Genomic DNA, 18,402 nt, shown 5'->3' on the forward strand with positions numbered 1-18,402 from the left:
GACGATCTAGCCGTCTGTCCGTCCGTCGGTCCGTATGAACACCTAGATCTCGAAGACTATAAGACATAGAGCCATCAAATTTGGTATGTAGACTTGTGTACAGTTATCGAGTTTATTTTAAATTTCTGCCACGCCACATGTAAAGTAGTTTATTAGACAGACATTTGGTTTTCGAAATTTGAAATATATTGTTCACTTAGTGCATGGTATACCCAAGTCGGCGAGACATACTTACTCACTTCATTCTCACATGAGGTTACTGAACAAAAAGTATCTTTATCTACGCTTAGCTAAGGCGGCAACAACATCAGTTCCATTTGGCAGTGCTCAGTGCGCGGACGCAGAAATCAAAGAAGCAATAATTAAGGATTGATTGAAAATAAAAATAACATAAACGCAACTATACGAAACGGGAAGAAAAGTGCAAGAAACTAAAGACAATAAAACACACATCGTGTTTAGGTTAAGTGCAAATGAGGAATCCCAAGAATCTCATTTAATGTGGGTGGCGTGGGTGCAATGTAAATCGCAAAAGTCAGTGGCATCGGCAGGCGGTCTTCTCTAGGTATCTGAAGTATCTGAACGAAACGGCATCCAAAAGTGTGTGTGAGAAAGAAACAGTAAACAAAAGGGAAGGCAAAAGGCAGACGTGACAAAAGTGCATCTATATTCAATCGAGAAGAAAAAAACCAAAGCAACAAGTTCTAAGGAAACATCAGAATCCTAAATAAACGGGTAAGATTTTTCAAAATTTTTTGAATGACGTGTTCTGCATCTGCAGCGGCATCCGGGCTTTTGGGGCGCTTTTTGATAAGACCGCCGGGGGGAAGTCTTGAATCTCTAAGTAAATATGGGTCATTTCATATGGAATTTGATTGTGATTAGAAGAAAATGTGATTGTTGTCAGCCAGGCGAGATTCAAACATTTGTTTTACATATGTGCATGAGGCGAAATGTTCAATTAAAATCATGCTTCCACATTAAATTCTATATACTATATGCACATCTATCATATATGTACATATATATACACATACATAGTTCATTATTGTCGCCTCTGTCGGGGAGATAAGCAGCAAAAATAAATTATAAAAAAAAAACTATCGGCAATTGTACAAAAAAAAATTATATATAGACATTTTTTTTAGAGGAAGTTCGTCTTGGTCAGTCACGTAGTCAATTTTTTTGTTCTACGTCTCTGTTTTGCTTTCGAATTTCTTCTCCACATGTTTGCTGGAAAACTGTTTGGAAATTTCAACCCCTAAATATCTGGAAAGGAACTGGTTCTAGAATCGCATTGCCAACTGAATCGTTCCACAAGAGTAAATATACTAAGCGCGCATTTGAATGAGATTCTTATTGGTTTTATTTTAGCTCATTAGAAGACTTGTCTGAATTCGTTTAATTTATGAATTTCTTAATATTTTTTGAAAACTCAAAACAGCCTTCATTTGTATTAATTTTTTTCCTGTCCTCCTCGAAATATATACCTATATATTTATTGAGTTTTGAAAAGTTCATTATACTTTATAACACATTACTACAAATGTTATAAGTAAGAATCATAAAAAATAGACGTATTAAATTGAATAACAGGACTAATTACAGGACTTCCCTAATTACAGGGTTCGTGTTTAATTGGCATAGAAATTAAAACTATAATAAGGCATCTTTAAAGGAAGAAAACTGAAAATTTAGTCACTCAGAATCATAGCAATTACAGATATTAATGTGGATTTTCATACTTTGAGTTATAGAAATGGGAATTACAGGATAACAGGTTTTTTTTTCAATGAGATTAAAATTGCAAGACTTACTGAATTTATCTAACATTCAGCACCGAAATTTTCCGATTGGAATGAGACAAAACCTTGTTGGAACGTGTAATTATTATTGAACTTATACAATTATTTTTGTTTGATTTTTCAATATTTTTGTGCAAATTTAAAATGCGATGAAGACCGGTTTGTTTGTAAATTGATTGTTAAGTACATAAATTGCTATTTCTGTTTGTTTGAAAATGAAAGTCACTTGGCCCCGAGAGAGTGTTGAGTAGATTAATGTGGCACTGGAGTGATCCACATCCATTTCTGAACCTGTGTACCATCTCTCTTCCTCCTTGTCTTCTCAATAAAATGATTGTCTCATCATGTGTGCCTCTGTGTGTTTTATATCTGATGATTATTTATTTTTTGTTTTTTGCAAAACCATTTTCAACCGGTTTTTTATGAGCTTTTCAACTAGTTACATGGCTTTATGTTTACACTTTTCAAGGTGAATTGTAAAATTTATGTGTGCACACGCTTTCAAATAATGAGATCTGCCAATGGAAACTATTTTCATAACTAATTAACAAACTTGTTGGTTGCACTTCAATAATTGTTGGAAACATTTTAGTTTGGGCATCCTTCGCATACATTTTTCATGGATTTACTTATAACATTCCAGTCGAAAGGGTTCAAGTTTAAAGGGATAAAACAATTTAATAGACTTGACCCATAAAAAGTTTTGGGGCATTTTTGGGTGAAGAGTTTTTGGATCCCATATGAATTTAATTTACATTTTCTTTAAGACTTTACTCAAGAAATTCTCTTTTTTCTTTTGGAATAAACTTGGTTTGCATAATTTACAGAAAAACTTGTGCCAAGTGCAAATAGCGAATGAAATACATTTTTTAATAATTCAAGTTAAAGTTGTTGAAAATGAAATGCAAATAATGGCTTGCTACTCATATAACTGGACAAAAAGGACAATATTTGAAGAGTCAAAGGAATATTTTTGGTTTAAATTATATAGACTTTTGGTCAAAGTTCTTTTAAAAAATAATGAACTGTTGATTAACTGACTTAAACTTGTTAGCCAAAAAGCAACTATTCAATTCATCTATTGGATAAAGTCATCTCTAGGAACAATAGTAGGTTGTTAACTAAATCCATTTGCAAATGCATATCTGACTACCTACGTAAGTGTCAATTTAGTACGTTTTGTGTGTGAATAATTTCGTAATGTATCTATTCGTTAAACTTCTGTTTTCAAGCCAATGCTAAATGAGCCATGGAAACATCTTAAATGTGTACCTAAAACGAGTCAAATGCTAATGTCGTTTTCGTTGTTCATGTCGATGGCGGTATCGGGGCTGTATGTGGTATCGACGAGGCGGGTCTAACAAGCCCATTAAATCAGCTGAAATGTTAAGGAAAAACTTGAAATCAAATTACAGCCTTAGCATCAGACGCAACAAGAAATCAACGAAACTGCCGTCAATTTGCTTTTAATTATGCATACGATTTTGCCAAAAAAAAAAAAGAAGAAACCATGCAAATTGGCCAGCCAAAGAAAACGCCAAACAAACGTAGATAGAGAGAAAGAGAGACGAAACACGAATGAAATTTTTCGATTTTGCCAAATGGCTGTCGATACTACTGGCATCCCCATCGACAACGGCATCAGCATTCATTGCTGTAGGTCATTCGGATAGTGGGGTTGACATTTAATGCCCAACAGATGGCAGACAGTATCGTGCGACATTAGCGGTAAGCCGCTGGAAAAACAAAAGAACCCCCCAACACAAAAAGCAAACAATTTTCATTTCTGGCCAAAATGGCAAGCCAGCGAGCCAAAAGCAACAAGCCCTGCCAGCTCGAAGTGTCAAATTGGATGCGGACGCATAGTTTTATGCTTACTGAGCTGTTTTTTTTTCGGTTTCTTTTTTTTTTGGCAGCTCATAAATGTCAGCTACTGACTTGGCTGAATTATAATTATGCCCCTGATGGCTTATAAAACTGATAGATGAGTTTGGTAGCCTTGCTATTTATTCAGTTACCTTTGTCTAAGCGGGGTTTCCATTTTCACCCACTGCTTAGCAACGATATTTGCCACCTGCTGCAATCAGCAAAAGCAACAGCAACAGCAACAGCAACAGCAACTGTATGTAGTTTGTCCCTGTGACATTTGCACCTGAATAATGATGTCAGCCTTCATCTAAAATGTTATGTTTGCCATTTTGCTGACACTTTCATTTGAATTGGTTGCAACTGCCACAGATCAACAAGAGAATAAGAGAGAAGCTGCCAAGGACAAACAAACAGACACACACACACATACAAAACAGGGCAAAACCTAAACATAAACAGGACAAACAGGCTGTCAGACAGGAAATGGGGGAAATATACTGTTCACCATAAGTTTTCAGGCCATTGTCGTATCGTTTCAGTATCTCTGACTGCTTTTTGTGGGCGTTGGGTCTAAACGAGTGGAACTAAGTACAGTGAAAGGTCTTAGCGAGCAGGAACTTTGCCAACGAATTTTCCAGCAATAATTGAAGTTTTCTCTTTCCACTCTTTTTACTTATGTGAAGTTCAAACATTGTTCTTACTAACAAGTCTTCACTGTACATTGACAATTCAACTAGGATTCTCCAGGTATCCGGGTGTGACACTTTGAAACCAACGGCTCAACTGCAGAAACTAGTTGGTTACTAAGCTTAAAGGCAGGTATATGGCATTTCAATTTTCAACCCAAAAAAAAGGGGAAGAAAATTGTTGCTGACTTTGCACAGAATATTTAACACAAAGAAGTCTATACATACATATATATATAAAGGTAGTTTTTGTGTCAGTCAGTCGGGGAGTCAGTCTGTCAGTCAGCCAGTCATTCACTTTCTGTGTTCGCTTTAGCTAATGAGCTTAGTCAGCATTTCACACAAAACATTTCATAATTTACTTAATTGCAAATTTTCATTGCATTTTCTTACCTTTCGGTGGATTGCAAGTGGTAAATGCCAAAGAAGGAAGAAAAAGAAAAAAAATGGGAGAAGCTACCGCAAATAAGTGAGCAAGATATAAGAAATTGCTTATTGCATAAACTAAAAAGAGCAACAAAAAAAAAGTAATAAAGTGGCACGCAAGATACATGGGCGAATTTCGCATAGAAGGCGTGGCCATACATATATGGGAAATTTAATCAAAATTTCATATTCACCATAGAAAATCAATAAAAATTTAACGTTCACGTGAAATTTTGTAGGAAAATGCAAATAGTTTGCGCTACATTAAATTCATAATATTATTAGTTAATTAATATCCCACAATCCAATGGAATTTGTGTAGGATATATCTGTCACTGTAATTAACTAAAAATACGATTAAGTTGCAATCAGTTTAAGCAATTTGATACGATTAGTTTAACTAATAATACTAAATGCGAGTTTAATGATTTTCATGGCAAGTTGATTAGGTATTAAGGCCATTAAAATGCATATTTAAATTAAAACGAGAGCCGGCATTATAATGAATGATCTTAATTTAAATAAACATTCATTTATGTTTTAAGGATTATAAGTTTAAGTTTCCGGCAGCTATAAGATTCCTAATTGATGAGCAAACAAAGATGTATTTAAGTCAGTAAACAATTTGAGTAAACTTAAATTTTCACTTTTCATTGCTAACTCTACTAGTGCTTGATAGATTTAACTATCTGCCTTTCAAATACATTTCCTTTGGCAATTTTTCATCAATTATTCGTTGTGTCTATTTGTTGATTGATAAATTCTTCATGGAATGCATTTGCCATCCTTCAATTAGGGCTTGGCAATTTGGAATGCCCGCCAGTAATTAGTTACTGAAGTGAAATGACTCTGAATTGTATTTCAATTTAATTCACTTCTCGTATGCTAAACATTTTTGTCAATGTATTCACATTTTGGACATTTTGTTGTCAAACAAAAACCGAAATGTCTATATGATAATTCGTATTGGTTTTTGACATTTTAACTGCACAAAGTGAATGTGTGTGAGTGTGTGTGTACATATATGAAAGAAATGGCTAACAGACTGAACTGAATTTATTTGAATTTAATTTTTTGATAATATTTTGCATATAAATATTCTTGTTGCTTTTGATCAAAAGGCGTTTAAATTTAATTGGTCCATTAATTTGATTGGCCAGAAAGGCGAGTAATTAAATTATATATTGCAGAGTAACCGAGAAAAAGAGAAACGAAAAGTGTTCTATATACAGACATTTATGTAATGAATAGCAAAATAAAAGTGCCAACTAACTAAAAAAATATTCGTGACATTATTTAAAATGGACCAACTTTTAAGTTAAAAAACTGAACAGTTCGCTGAACCCATTAAATGAGAATGTTTTCATTGTTGACTCAGGCGAATTTCAGTGTTTTCTTTTTTGTTTTTGTTTGTTTCCATATTTGCAGATGTTGCAGAATAAAAAGTATTTATTTGCATTTCAATAAATTTGATTGTGTAACGTGACTGGACGAATGGTCAGAATACCGTTAAATGATCAATGTTTGACCGCGTCAAACAATGCGAGGTTTGTCTTTCGAGAGGAGCAGCAACAGCTGCTACGTCAGCAGTCACGCGTATCTGTGAGATACATTTGCATATTTTACAGATACACAAGTTCTTTGAACTCCAATTAAAATGCTACAGACTTAGTAGATCAAGATTTAGTAGAAATTTGGAAAACCGTTGACCATCCATCCCAATCAAATTTAAGTTATGTCTTGGTCCCCTTTCTAATCAGCTTCCAAACAAAAAAAAGAGTTAACTAGAAATAGAACCAAGACCAAACTGAACCGGTTTTTTGGGCTATGAAATGTCTGACCATTTTCATTGTTGATTTTGAAGTGGATTGAGTATTGCGGGCTGGGGCAAGAGAAGCTAGAGGAAGCTATGGGGCAGTTTATTTTTTTCTTTAATAATTTGCTGACAGGTTGTGTCCCCCACCCCCCCTGAAAAACATATGTTAGCTGACATAAATTTCGAAGCATTTGGAACATTTCATGAGCAATAAAAAATAAAAAGCTACAAAAAACCAAAAAAAAAAAAAACTTGGTCAAGTTTTTGCTGTTTACTGCATACTAATTATAGATTCATATCAGCAGTTATATAATATATATATTTTCATATTCTTAACAGCTTTTTCTAATGTACTCAGCGATTGAAGCGATTGAGATCTCGTCTAGTTTTTGTTGTTTTTTGTCTCTGTCCCTTTGGCTGGCGAAAAATTAATTTGCCAACCAAAGTCAGAAAATTTGATTAATGTGAGCAATTACCATTCGAAGCGTGAGTTTGAGTGTCACTGTGTGTGTGTAAGAGTGTGAGTGTGGCTTTGGTGTGGTATACAGGTAAATTAATTATCGCTGATTAATTATACATTTCGCTTGACAAATATGCATCCAACAGACAGACCAGCCAACCAAGCCATCCTCTGTATAAGCCTCTTTTGTCCGGGGGACCACCCACCAGAAGACATGAAATCATCGATTTCGTTTTCATATATGCAAAATAGACATATATTTCTATAATAAAATATGTTTAAAAGCGCATCTATCTTAAAGATGTGAATTAACAACGAGTTACTAATTAATATCAATTAAAATTTATTTGCACGTTAACTAAGCCACAAGCTATAAGATCCAAATAAAAACAAAACAAGAAGAAAAAGACTTGCATTATTTATAAATAAATCAAATAAAAACCTGGCTAACAAACGGATATACAGAGTGTGAATTGGCCACGATTGTTAGGGTATATTAGTGATAATGTTAATTGGTTAATATAAAAACAATTAACAAAGGTGTTGCTCAAAAATAACTAAACCGATTAAGAGCAATTTGCATGTGGTTTTTATATATCTAATGCGGGAGAGAGAGAAATAAATTATAAACAATTTAAAATACATTAAACTTAAGTATCTTCTTTGTGTTGAAAGTCATGTAATTAAGAACTAAGTCAACCACAATTGATGTTAAGTAGAGTATTTCACAGTCTGGCAAACATTTCTTTTCTTAATTAATTTCTCTTACCCGTTTATATGTGTGTACATTATTGTCGCATTTTGCGACAACAATAAAATCAACGCCATAAAACAAACTTCACTCACATTAACCAAAAAAATAAAATTAAATTAAAGACGTTCATTAAAATTAATTACCAAAAACTTCAAAACTGCTCCCAGTCCCTCACTTGGCCCCAAAATAAATCCCGGTTTCATTTGATCAGTGCGCTTTAAAAGATAAGCTGCCGTTGGTATAAAAATTTTTGTGTGTCAGTAAATCAAATTGTAATTAATACAAAATTTGTACATTTCTTCACTTTATTCTTACAGGCTAAGCAAATAAATAAGCAACATGTTGCCAATTTGGACAAATTTGGGACTTGTTGGCCTTTTGCTGTTGTGCATTTCGGGCGTTCGTGGTGAGCTGTATACGGCTCTGGCGGAAATGGAGGAACTACTTGAGACTGAATCCGTATTAATAAATAATCTAGAAGGCTATATACGTGTCCAGGAAGACAAGCTGAGCTATTTGAAGAAGTAAGTGTTTGAAAGATACATATGTCAAATCATAAGATAAGCGAATCGCATTTAATCAAACCGCAAAAACAAAACAAAACAAGAAGAAAAGGCATGAGCTTAGGTTTTTTTTTAGCATAAATACATATTCAAATTAGTAAATGGCATAAATAGTAAGAGAGGGGGCATATAAATTAGATTGAATGGCTTGGAAATGTCTCAGGTAGCTCAGCTGCATGTTTGCCACGTGCGAGTTTTGATGATGGTGCAACTAACAGAGGGAGCAGCTGTTGCACGTAGCTAGAACTTACATGTGTGAGGCGGCGGCGCCTGCATCTACCATTATCTTTACCTATTTATGTATATGTATGAATTGTATATAAGGACATATTTATATATATAAGAATTTATGTGTTTAAACGAAAGGAAGTTCGTTTTGGTAGTGCGGATGTGGTGAGGCAACTCCTCTTCTCTTTTAATCAAAAACACACAAATGAGGATCTATGTATCTTACCTACTACTCCCTTGTCACCGACAAGATCCTTGCAACAACACTAACAATGGCTTAACAGCTGACAGCTGTTTGGTCCTGTCTTTGCCTTATCCTTGTGCGCTGTCATTGCCCCCTTGCTGGAGACTCGTTCTCCGTTTTTTGATCTCTCCTCTTCTGTCTGCTGCCTCCTGCCTCTGTCTGTGGCTCGTGCCTGTCTTTTGTAAATGCGACTTTAATTTTCCAACTGACAGAAGGTCCTTCTGCAGCTGTCCTATATGGCAGAGCAAATATTGCCGATATGCAAGTGAGAATAGACTGGCGAAATCTATGATTTCTCTTTCGCTGTGTCTCTCTATTGACCAAATGGTGGCCCAAATCCAATTAAATTGCTTTGCATGGTCCACAGTGGCCCGAATAAATGCAATTCAAACAACCAACACAAACTGCGGGTGGTTCTCCCCCGTTTATTTTCTTTTGGCTTACCAAATGTAACGGTCGCTACTGCCTTCCTTCCCTCTATATATATATACTTTCGGCTCTATATAGTTATGAGTTGGTAAATACAATATTAAAACTGCTGATAAAGCAAACGCTGTTTGCGCCGGCTGCTCCTTTTTACGTGGTCGCAGCGCAATAACATTTCAACCCCTGAGTTGTTTCGGTTATTGCAGGAGCAGATGTTTCTCTAGCTAAATGGAACGCGCCAAACATTTGCCCTATAACCATTGTACGGGTGTCTTGAGCACAATTATTATGTGTGTATATAGATATATACATAAATATATACAGTTTGGTATATAGAGAATGTTGGTGGAGGGGAAGATTGCTTGGGCCGATCCACTCGACTGCGCGCCGGCGCAGGAAGTTGCAAGTCGAGGAGCGGTCGCTGGTGGAAGTTCAACATCAGTTGAGTCGCAGTTGTCGTGGAGAAAGGTTGTCTCGGTTGTCAGCCCAGTCTCAAGACTCTAGAACATTTCGATATCAATTGTGATCTTAAGTACAGTGCGGCATAATGTCACAGCATAATTATACCAATCCGGCGTTCTGCCAGAACAGTGAGTTCTATCCAGTGCCAAGTGGCATTGGCACTGGCAATGTCAATGCCAGTCGTGTCGAGTCCATTTACAATCGCAGCCTGCAAGTGAATTTTAATGCGGTGGCTCGTTCACCCTGTCGTGATCCACGCGAGGGTCCGCTTCGGATGCAGCGTAGCATGTCGACGCGTTCGGTGACGCGGAAACAGCAGCAACACCAGCAGCAGCAGCAGCAGCAGCAGCTGCACCCCCAATACCAACAGCAGCAGGCTGCAGCGGCCTCCAGTGGTCGCTATGCCTTGGTCCCTCTGGAGGAATTGGCTGCCGCAAACGGAGCCTTGGCAGCAAGTCGATATGCCATTGTACCAGGACAGGCTGCCCAACGTTTGGCTAGATCGCAGGATAATCTAGATAGATATGGCTCCCGGCATGGCATGCAATCGGACGAGGAACCGCATTCATTCCACGAGGAACCGCATCAGGAGACGCAGTTTGCCAGTTTGCCGCCCATGTTGAATGCTGCTCCGTTGCCACCGAAACCCAAGATTAAGCATGCTTTCTCAAGTGATTTCGGCAGCAAAACATTTCTTATTGTGGATAAGAACAGCAATCAACGATATCAAATGGTGCCCACAGCTGAGGATGAGGAACTAGTTGATGAGAATCAGGAAATAATACAAATGCATAATGGTCGGGCTCATCGATATGCGGTGATACCAACCGAGGCGGATGATGATGATATGGCGGAAGATTTGTCAATGCAGCAACAGGAAACTTGCCTGAGTACCACAGAATTGAGTGTTCTCCAGCAACAGCAGCAACAACAACAGCAGCAGCAGCAACAGCATCAGCACTTTGCTATGAGGACATCGACGCCACAGCAGAGAAATGCAGCAGCTGCCACAAGAGCCTTGCACGAATTACTCTCGACGCCGAGAAAAATGCAACCACCCCCACGTCTGGCACATTCCACGCCACGTAATGCGGCCCATCAGGAGCAGCTGCAGCAAGAGCGCCGCCTCCAGCTGTATCAGAGTCAGCAACACATTAATCAAGTGGTGGCTCTGCCCTCGCTTCCCACGCGACAGGCACGACTTTCGCCCCAGCGTTTGCACTACGAGACGGTTAAACCAGTGGTTCCGGTGCCGATGGCATCTCAACAGAGCACGGACCGTTCCATGGCAGTGATAAGTCCACGTGTGCAACAGCAGCAGCAACAACAGCAGCAGCAGGAGCTGGATCTAAGCAGCATTCAGGGGAAATCACAGTTGAACAATAATTCGTATCCGCAAAAGTTGGCCAATGCCACCATCACTTTGGCCGTGGTCTCGCTGATGTTGGTCCTGGGCAGCACCATGAATGCTGGCCTCATCATTTACATGATAGCCCATGTAAGTGCACTTTCTGCTTGCGTTGAATTATTCACTTTCAACTCTTAATTAATTACTTTCTCCTTCTCATTCTTCTTCCCACCTACAGTTTGGTAAATCATTCTACCTGCAGTTCGGTTTGATGGCATCCTTTTGTGGAATGGGATTGGGATTCCTAGGTTTTCGTTCCCGACAGTGTGAATGGCTGCCCAATCGAAGTTACACCTCCGGCTACATTCTGGTCACTGTATTTTGTTTAATCAAATGCTGTGGCCTTCTCGTGATCCTTGTCCTAGACCCCTTTCCGGGTCTGCCCTTGCATGACGTTACCACCGGAGTCATTCTGGGTCTCTCCACATTCACAATGTTCTTTATTGGACTCGGTGTGGTTGGTAGTTTGTGGTGCTATCGCCCGCCCCCGGATAACCGCGTAAATGTGGTCTAAGACTAACTTTTTAGTTTTACTTTTAGTTTAGCAATTAGTTTAAGTGAAATTTCCATCAAGCGGTACACCGAACGGCTAAAAGACCAAAAAGCAAATAAGAATACAAAATTCCATATACAGAATTTTCGTTTACAAACACAAGACTGTAAATACAATAAACGCATTAGTTAGTTAAGGTTACTATTTGAATGTGGTAACCTTTTATGGATTGTAATTAGCATAATATTTAGTATTTAGCATAAATCTAAGTTATTTAATTTATTGTTTTGTACAATTAAGTTAAGTTAGTATTGAATAAAGACACTTTGCAAAGCTATACGAATTTTAATCAAGTACTTGTAATAGATTAAGATTATATAGGATTGACAATTATTCTAGCTAAACGAGTCTTGAGATCAATAAAATTTTGCAATCTTGAGTTTAATTTTCAAATATTTTAAGTCTGATGTTGATTTTGGGTAAACAAACTAAACTAGTAAATTCTCTTAAAGTTAGAGCAACTTTTATTGAACCCATTAAGGTCTTAGACGGACATTAGGGAGGGAACTTTAAATTTCCATTATAATGAGTACAAGTGTAAGCTTAAAAGTTTAATTTTCCGCATGGAAAATAGTTTTTACTGGCAATAAAAAGCTTCTTCGTCTTGTTCTTGATGTTGGTGCAAGTTTCACCCTGGGCAATAAGTCAATTTTATAGAAGCCCCAAACAAAAGCACTTAGTCAACTGAAGTATAAGACTTATTAACTTGTTTTTACTACTTGCAGTAAGATGGATGAATACCAAAGGGAACACGCGGATGCGTCTAGTGATATAACAGCTTATGTGTCTAATCCAATAAATGCATATTTGCTAACCAAACGTCTGACCACCGACTGGCGGCAAGTTGAGAATCTCATGGAGCACGATGTGGGCGGTGGTAAGTGACATTCATTTGGTTACATGGCAACTCAAGGTGATGATACCCCTTCATTTTAGCTTTTCTGCAAAATCTCACACAATACCGCAATGTGTTGAAATTTCCCTCGGACGAAGATCTTAATGGTGCAGCGGTGGCCTTGCTACGTTTACAGGATACCTACCAATTGGACACATCGAGTGTGGCACGTGGCAAGCTGAATGGCATCCAGTATAGGTGAGTGGCAACATGCTTCTGGCATGATTTGCGTTCGTTCACAAAACTGACAAAAGAATGTTCTTTGAAGTACGGCAATGTCTTCGGATGACTGCTTCGAGTTGGGCCGTCAGTCCTATGTGAACCATGACTATTATCACACAGTGCTCTGGATGAACGAGGCGATGTCCCGCATGCTGGAGGAGACGCACAATCAGACCCAAACCTTCACCCGGGCCGACATTCTAGAATATTTGGCCTTCTCCACCTACAAGCAGGGTAAGTAAGTGCCTTCGACTTGTGCGTTTGCTTTGCTAGCTGCGTTTTGCATGGCAGCTAAAGTCCATTTACGTCCAGCAGGAAATTGCATTTTGTTGGTCCATTAACCACCATCCATAGCCAGGTGTTGCAGGGCATTTAAGCAGTAAGTGCAAAAATTCCTTGCTCATTCACAGGCTGAGACAATTCAACTCTGCGCTCTGAGCTCTCTGCTCTGAGTGTGTTTTTAAGTGCAATAATGTAGCCGAAGAGGACTTTATTAACATGTTTCTCTGCTACCGTTATCCTTAGACATGAGTCACACAATTGCACGTATTCGCACATATATTTATGAACCGTGTATTGTCTGCTCCCTTATGTTTAATATTCTGTGAGTGTGTGTGATATGGGTGGTGTGACTGGGGGCCATAGAATTTATGGTCGGAAGTGTTGCCATATTGTATTAAAGCTGCCAGAGGCACACAATGCGGCCGCCCTTAAGGCGGGTAACGAACATTTTGACATTATATAGCCCTTTTTTTGTAGAGTTTTTTACCTTTACACCTGCCTAGGCATACACATACACCTACACGAAAAACAGACAGCGGGAGAAGGAGATGTCACGCTGAAATTGCTGTGACATAAAATCCCAGAAAAAAAACAGAAGAATTTAAATTCCTGTCGCTGGCAAGCTAGCCAGGTTTCTGCCTACAGAGTGGCAGAAATTCTGACTCTGTGTTACATGTTCGGGTCTAGGTTTACTCTGCCCCTACAAGAGTTTAAAAATTCAATGAAATGAAATGTGGCTTCAAAGTGCCAGGCAAACTAATTAGAGCAAAAAGCCACCTTCAGAATGTTCTGGAAGAAAAAGTGGCCACAATAAATAACCGTCTGGACACACAAATGAATAAATAAATAAATGCAAGACCAAGACCAAACTTTTTGGCCATCAAACTAGGTAAAAACAAGACAAGTTTGAGGTGGTCTTTGTTGTGGTAGGTGGGGATAAAAAAGTTCTTTTCAAGAAATTTTCAAACACACTTTGTGTGTGTGTGTGCTTTTGGGGGAATGTCAGAAAAAAGTGTAGTCTACTTTTAGACAGTCGAGAATATATATTTTTGCATTCTAAAATGTAGAGCAAGAGAAAAATAACTTTTTGTTTTGGCAATTAATTTGTGGCCTCCACTTTGAAACAACAAACCAATTTGCTATTCTTCACTCTCATATATATTTCATTGGAATAATTGAATATTTCACTCCGATGTGGTTTTAGGCAATGTGGAGAGCGCCTTGCTTATGACCAATGAACTGCTTCAATTGCTGCCCTATCATGAAAGAGCCAATGGCAATAAGAAATTCTACGAAAAGGAGATAGCCCACCTCAAGGAGATGAAACGCATGAAAGGTGATGATGGCTCTGATGAAATGCCCGTCTCCGATTTGGTAAGTTCAATTAGAGTTTTCTCTTGCCAAGTTTCTCCCATTTGAAGCAATTCTCAAACCTTTAGCCCGTGGCAAAAAGTGATCCTGGAGTCTACGATATAACCGAACGCAAGGCCTATGAAATGCTATGTCGGGGTGAACTGAAACCATCTCCGGCCGATTTGCGTCCTCTGCGCTGCCGTTATGTAACCAACAATGTGCCCTTCTTGCGATTGGGTCCATTGAAACTGGAGGAGGCACACATGGATCCGTATATAGTGATTTATCATGATGCCATGTATGACAGTGAGATGGATTTGATAAAACGTATGGCACGTCCACGCTTCCGTCGGGCCACTGTCCAGAATTCAGTGACTGGAGCCCTGGAAACGGCCAATTATCGCATAAGTAAGTCAGCCTGGCTAAAGACCGAGGAAGATCAAGTGATTGGCACAGTGGTTCAGCGTACAGCTGATATGACTGGCTTGGATATGGACTCGGCTGAGGAGCTGCAAGTGGTCAACTATGGCATAGGAGGACACTATGAGCCTCATTTCGATTTTGCCAGGGTAAGTAAAACCAAGCAAGTTGGTGACTTTTAATCAATTTTTGGTTATCTTTATTTCAGCGAGAGGAGAAACGAGCCTTTGAGGGTTTAAATTTAGGCAATCGCATTGCCACTGTATTGTTTTATGTAAGTAAATTCAGAATATCATTCAATACAACACAAATTAATGATTGCTTCTCTTAGATGAGCGATGTGGAGCAGGGTGGAGCAACAGTTTTCACCTCTCTTCATGCTGCCTTGTGGCCAAAGAAGGGAACAGCTGCCTTTTGGATGAATCTACATCGCGATGGCGAGGGTGATGTGAGAACGCGACATGCGGCTTGCCCCGTACTTACAGGCACCAAATGGGGTAAGTTACACCAATGAATTTTAAATGAGAATTCTATTCATTTTGTGTATGCTTTCTTTAGTGTCTAACAAATGGATACATGAACGAGGACAGGAGTTCCGCAGATCCTGCGATTTGACTGAGGATCATGGCGATTTCGCCATTTAGTTCTAGTGGGACACTAGTTAGTTCAATACAACGAATCTATGAATCAAATCTATCAAGATGCTCATACAAGATGCTTCCACTTATGCATTTGTTACTCTACTTTTCGTGTTTAAGATGAATGAATTCCTATTGTAAATACCATGAAACAAATTCTCAAAACTTACTCAAACAATTATATTTCTTTTTTTTCTCTCATTAGGTTATATACATAGAAATTTTTTATTGAATTTATCTACTTTTGTATATTGTCTAGTTTAAATAGTAGAACAAATTGCAATAAAAACAAATAAAATATGAACAAGTGCATTAGTTCGTAAGCCGTGGTGATAATCTGATGCAAGGCAAATCGGTTTAGCGTTGTTGGTAAATCAATTTACGCATCAAAGTGCACATCTCCATCTCTCCCCATTGTTGTGGGAATACTGAATATTCTAGTGAAATTCTATTCTCGAGGGAATAATATGAGAGAATGCGTATGAGAATGAAGTAGAGTGGAGTGGAGTGGAATGAAAGCGAAAGAGTGAACCACAAAAGTTGTTGTTGATTTAGCCGCACACTTGTCACTGCCCGGAGTTGTTTGCTCAGCGTTTTTTATTTAACTCTCTGGATACGTGACAATTTTTTGTTCTTCTTGTTTTTGGAAATGGAATATTTGGTAAACTGGCAGCAGATGCTTTGATACAATTACGAGGCATACGAAGTTGGAACCAGTTGCTCGTCTCATTTCAAAATGTCACATCGTAGTCGTTGCATGTTTTCGTTTTGGCAGCTAGTCCTGCTATTTTTACGTGTTCTCCTTTTAACCGGCGGTAGTAATGGTGAGTTCTACTCATCTGTGGACACCATGCAGGCGTTGGCATATGTCGAGAAGGAGATACTCGATGCCACACATGTCTATGTGAAGGCCCAGGAGGAGCAACTCAACTTATATCGCAAGTAATTGAATGTTGATTGATAACCCGTAACGAAAGCTGATTGATGTCCCTTCACATTGTTGTTGTCATTGTTTTTTTTTTTTTGTTCCTTTTTGGCAGTTTTGTTGCGCAAGTGAAACGGGAACATGCCATGGCTATTGATGAAATGCAACTCGAAGAATATGTGGGTCATCCGTTGCATGCGTTTAGATTGTTAAAACGTATGGTCACCGATTGGAATGGTCTGCATGAATTGATGGTTAACAATCAGGCCAGAGAAGGTGTGTGAGAGAGAGATTTGCAAAATAGATTTTCCTTACACACTTTTTACCCATTAGATTATCACCAAAAGATAGACCAGGTGGCCAAGGACTTTGGCTATCCAGACAATACGGATATTCAGGGAGCTGTAAAGGCTTTCAATCGCCTGCAAGAGGTTTACAACTTAACTGCGAATCATCTGGCCGATGGTATAATTAATGGCAAATTAACTGAAACCGAATTGGAGTGGCGGGAATGCTTTGAAATTGGAGTTCAGCTCTTTGATCTTAAGCAATATGAACGCTCTTTGGAGTGGTTTAAAGTGGCTTTTAGAATACTGGTTACCTCCTCGCGGAAGGTTCTAAATAGGCGAAAGTTCGAATTCGAGTTAATGGAATACATGGCTATAGCCAATTTTGAGTTGGGTAATGCCAAATCGGCTGGCATATTATTAGATCAAATATTGAAAGTAGAGCCCACTCATTCGGCGCAACAGACGCGCAAATATTTGCTTCATCGCGAAATGCTGTCAACTAAAAAGGTGGAGGTGGCATCGGATCCCACGTGGCATGCAAACTATACGCGTTTGTGTCAGGGTCACAGATTGCCTGAGCCATTCACTGGCAAATCACTTCACTGCTATTTAGATGCCAAACGACACGTATCGTTCATTTTGGCCCCACTTAAAGTGGAGCAAGTGCATGTGGATCCTGATATCAATGTCTATCATGGTGTTCTCAACGATGCTCAAATCGAGAAAATCCTACAGGAATCCGACCAAAACGAAATGATGCGATCGGCAGTATCTGGAGATAAAGGCAGCGCAACAATTGCTGATCTCAGAGTCAGTCAACAGACTTGGCTCAACTACAGTAGCCCCATAATGAGATCCTTAAGTAATCTAATATCTGATATTTCTGGTTTCGATATGGCCGGAGCCGAACAAATGCAAGTGGCCAACTATGGAGTGGGTGGTCAGTATGAACCCCATCCAGATTATTTTGAAGTAAATCTGCCACAAGAATTTAAAGGCGATCGCATCTCAACGAGCATGTTCTATGTGAGTTAGACCGCAAAATGTAAATCACTTTGTTTCAATTTACCATATACTTCTTCTAGTTGTCGGATGTGGAGCTGGGTGGCAATACGGTCTTTATAAAACTGAATGTTTTTCTGCCGCCTATTAAAGGTGCCATGGTTATGTGGCATAATCTTCACTATTCTCTGGATGTGGATAGACGTACAATACATGCCGGTTGTCCTGTTCTCATTGGTTCCAAGCGAAGTTTGTTTTATTTTATTTTTCACCATTTTGTATAGTTTATCTTAATTATTAATTCTCTTTCAGTTGGCAACGTTTGGATGCATTCGGGATATCAGGAATTCCGCAGACCCTGTCTTCTTACCTGCGATGAGGAGAAGTCTTCGGGCTACAGGGACTAAGGCCTTACTATACATATCAATAAATATATATACATAGGTACATACGTACATAAGTTCAATAGTAATACTACTAAAGGTAAGAAGATTTTAGTCCTTATCACTGGACGGATTACTAGCATACTTGCTGACTCTTTGTGTTGTGCTTCCTCTTAATTAGGATTAATTCGAAATAAAATTAAATTAAATAATCAGAAACAAGAATGTAAATCCTGTTTAAAATAAAATAGTAATTTTTATGTGTTTTAATTTAGTGGAGAGGGCCCAGAAA

At 38.5% G+C, this 18,402-nt stretch overlaps 3 protein-coding genes across 3 annotated transcripts; all 3 read left to right on the top strand.

The window, feature by feature from the left end:
* Positions 1–303: 303 nt before the first annotated feature.
* LOC6651537 (prolyl 4-hydroxylase subunit alpha-1) lies at positions 304–15,814 on the top strand. The gene is made up of 10 exons (XM_002073437.4): positions 304–735; positions 8,134–8,340; positions 12,426–12,577; positions 12,637–12,793; positions 12,864–13,051; positions 14,304–14,473; positions 14,539–15,021; positions 15,081–15,146; positions 15,204–15,369; positions 15,431–15,814. The coding sequence occupies exons 2-10, from the start codon at positions 8,156–8,158 to the stop codon at positions 15,514–15,516; spliced, it is 1,653 nt and encodes a 550-aa protein (XP_002073473.1). The 5' UTR covers positions 304–735; positions 8,134–8,155; the 3' UTR covers positions 15,517–15,814.
* On the top strand, positions 9,588–11,902 carry LOC26529772 (putative mediator of RNA polymerase II transcription subunit 12). Its single transcript, XM_047011114.1, has 2 exons — positions 9,588–11,237; positions 11,326–11,902. The coding sequence occupies exons 1-2, from the start codon at positions 9,825–9,827 to the stop codon at positions 11,659–11,661; spliced, it is 1,749 nt and encodes a 582-aa protein (XP_046867070.1). The 5' UTR covers positions 9,588–9,824; the 3' UTR covers positions 11,662–11,902.
* A 453-nt stretch (positions 15,815–16,267) lies between the features above and the next one.
* On the top strand, positions 16,268–18,275 carry LOC6651538 (prolyl 4-hydroxylase subunit alpha-1). Its single transcript, XM_002073438.2, has 5 exons — positions 16,268–16,452; positions 16,551–16,711; positions 16,769–17,751; positions 17,811–17,976; positions 18,040–18,275. Exons 1-5 carry the CDS (start codon positions 16,268–16,270, stop codon positions 18,132–18,134), a joined length of 1,590 nt encoding a protein of 529 aa, XP_002073474.2. The 3' UTR covers positions 18,135–18,275.
* Positions 18,276–18,402: the final 127 nt, after the last annotated feature.

Source organism: Drosophila willistoni, chromosome 3R (assembly GCF_018902025.1).
Source record: "Drosophila willistoni isolate 14030-0811.24 chromosome 3R, UCI_dwil_1.1, whole genome shotgun sequence".
Lineage (NCBI taxonomy): Eukaryota > Metazoa > Arthropoda > Insecta > Diptera > Drosophilidae > Drosophila > Drosophila willistoni.

What these genes read in the sequence shown, in the direction of transcription:
- LOC26529772 (XM_047011114.1), top strand. Translation starts at nt 9,825, where the DNA reads ATGTCACAGCATAATTATACCAATCCGGCGTTCTGCCAGAACAGTGAG. An exon ending in TCATTTACATGATAGCCCAT is followed by an intron (nt 11,238 to 11,325) that starts GTAAGTGCACTT and finishes TCCCACCTACAG; the next exon opens with TTTGGTAAATCATTCTACCT.
- LOC6651537 (XM_002073437.4), top strand. Translation starts at nt 8,156, where the DNA reads ATGTTGCCAATTTGGACAAATTTGGGACTTGTTGGCCTTTTGCTGTTG. An exon ending in CTGAATGGCATCCAGTATAG is followed by an intron (nt 12,794 to 12,863) that starts GTGAGTGGCAAC and finishes TGTTCTTTGAAG; the next exon opens with TACGGCAATGTCTTCGGATG. An exon ending in AAATGCCCGTCTCCGATTTG is followed by an intron (nt 14,474 to 14,538) that starts GTAAGTTCAATT and finishes TCAAACCTTTAG; the next exon opens with CCCGTGGCAAAAAGTGATCC.
- LOC6651538 (XM_002073438.2), top strand. Translation starts at nt 16,268, where the DNA reads ATGTTTTCGTTTTGGCAGCTAGTCCTGCTATTTTTACGTGTTCTCCTT. An exon ending in TAACAATCAGGCCAGAGAAG is followed by an intron (nt 16,712 to 16,768) that starts GTGTGTGAGAGA and finishes TTTACCCATTAG; the next exon opens with ATTATCACCAAAAGATAGAC. An exon ending in TCTCATTGGTTCCAAGCGAA is followed by an intron (nt 17,977 to 18,039) that starts GTTTGTTTTATT and finishes ATTCTCTTTCAG; the next exon opens with TTGGCAACGTTTGGATGCAT.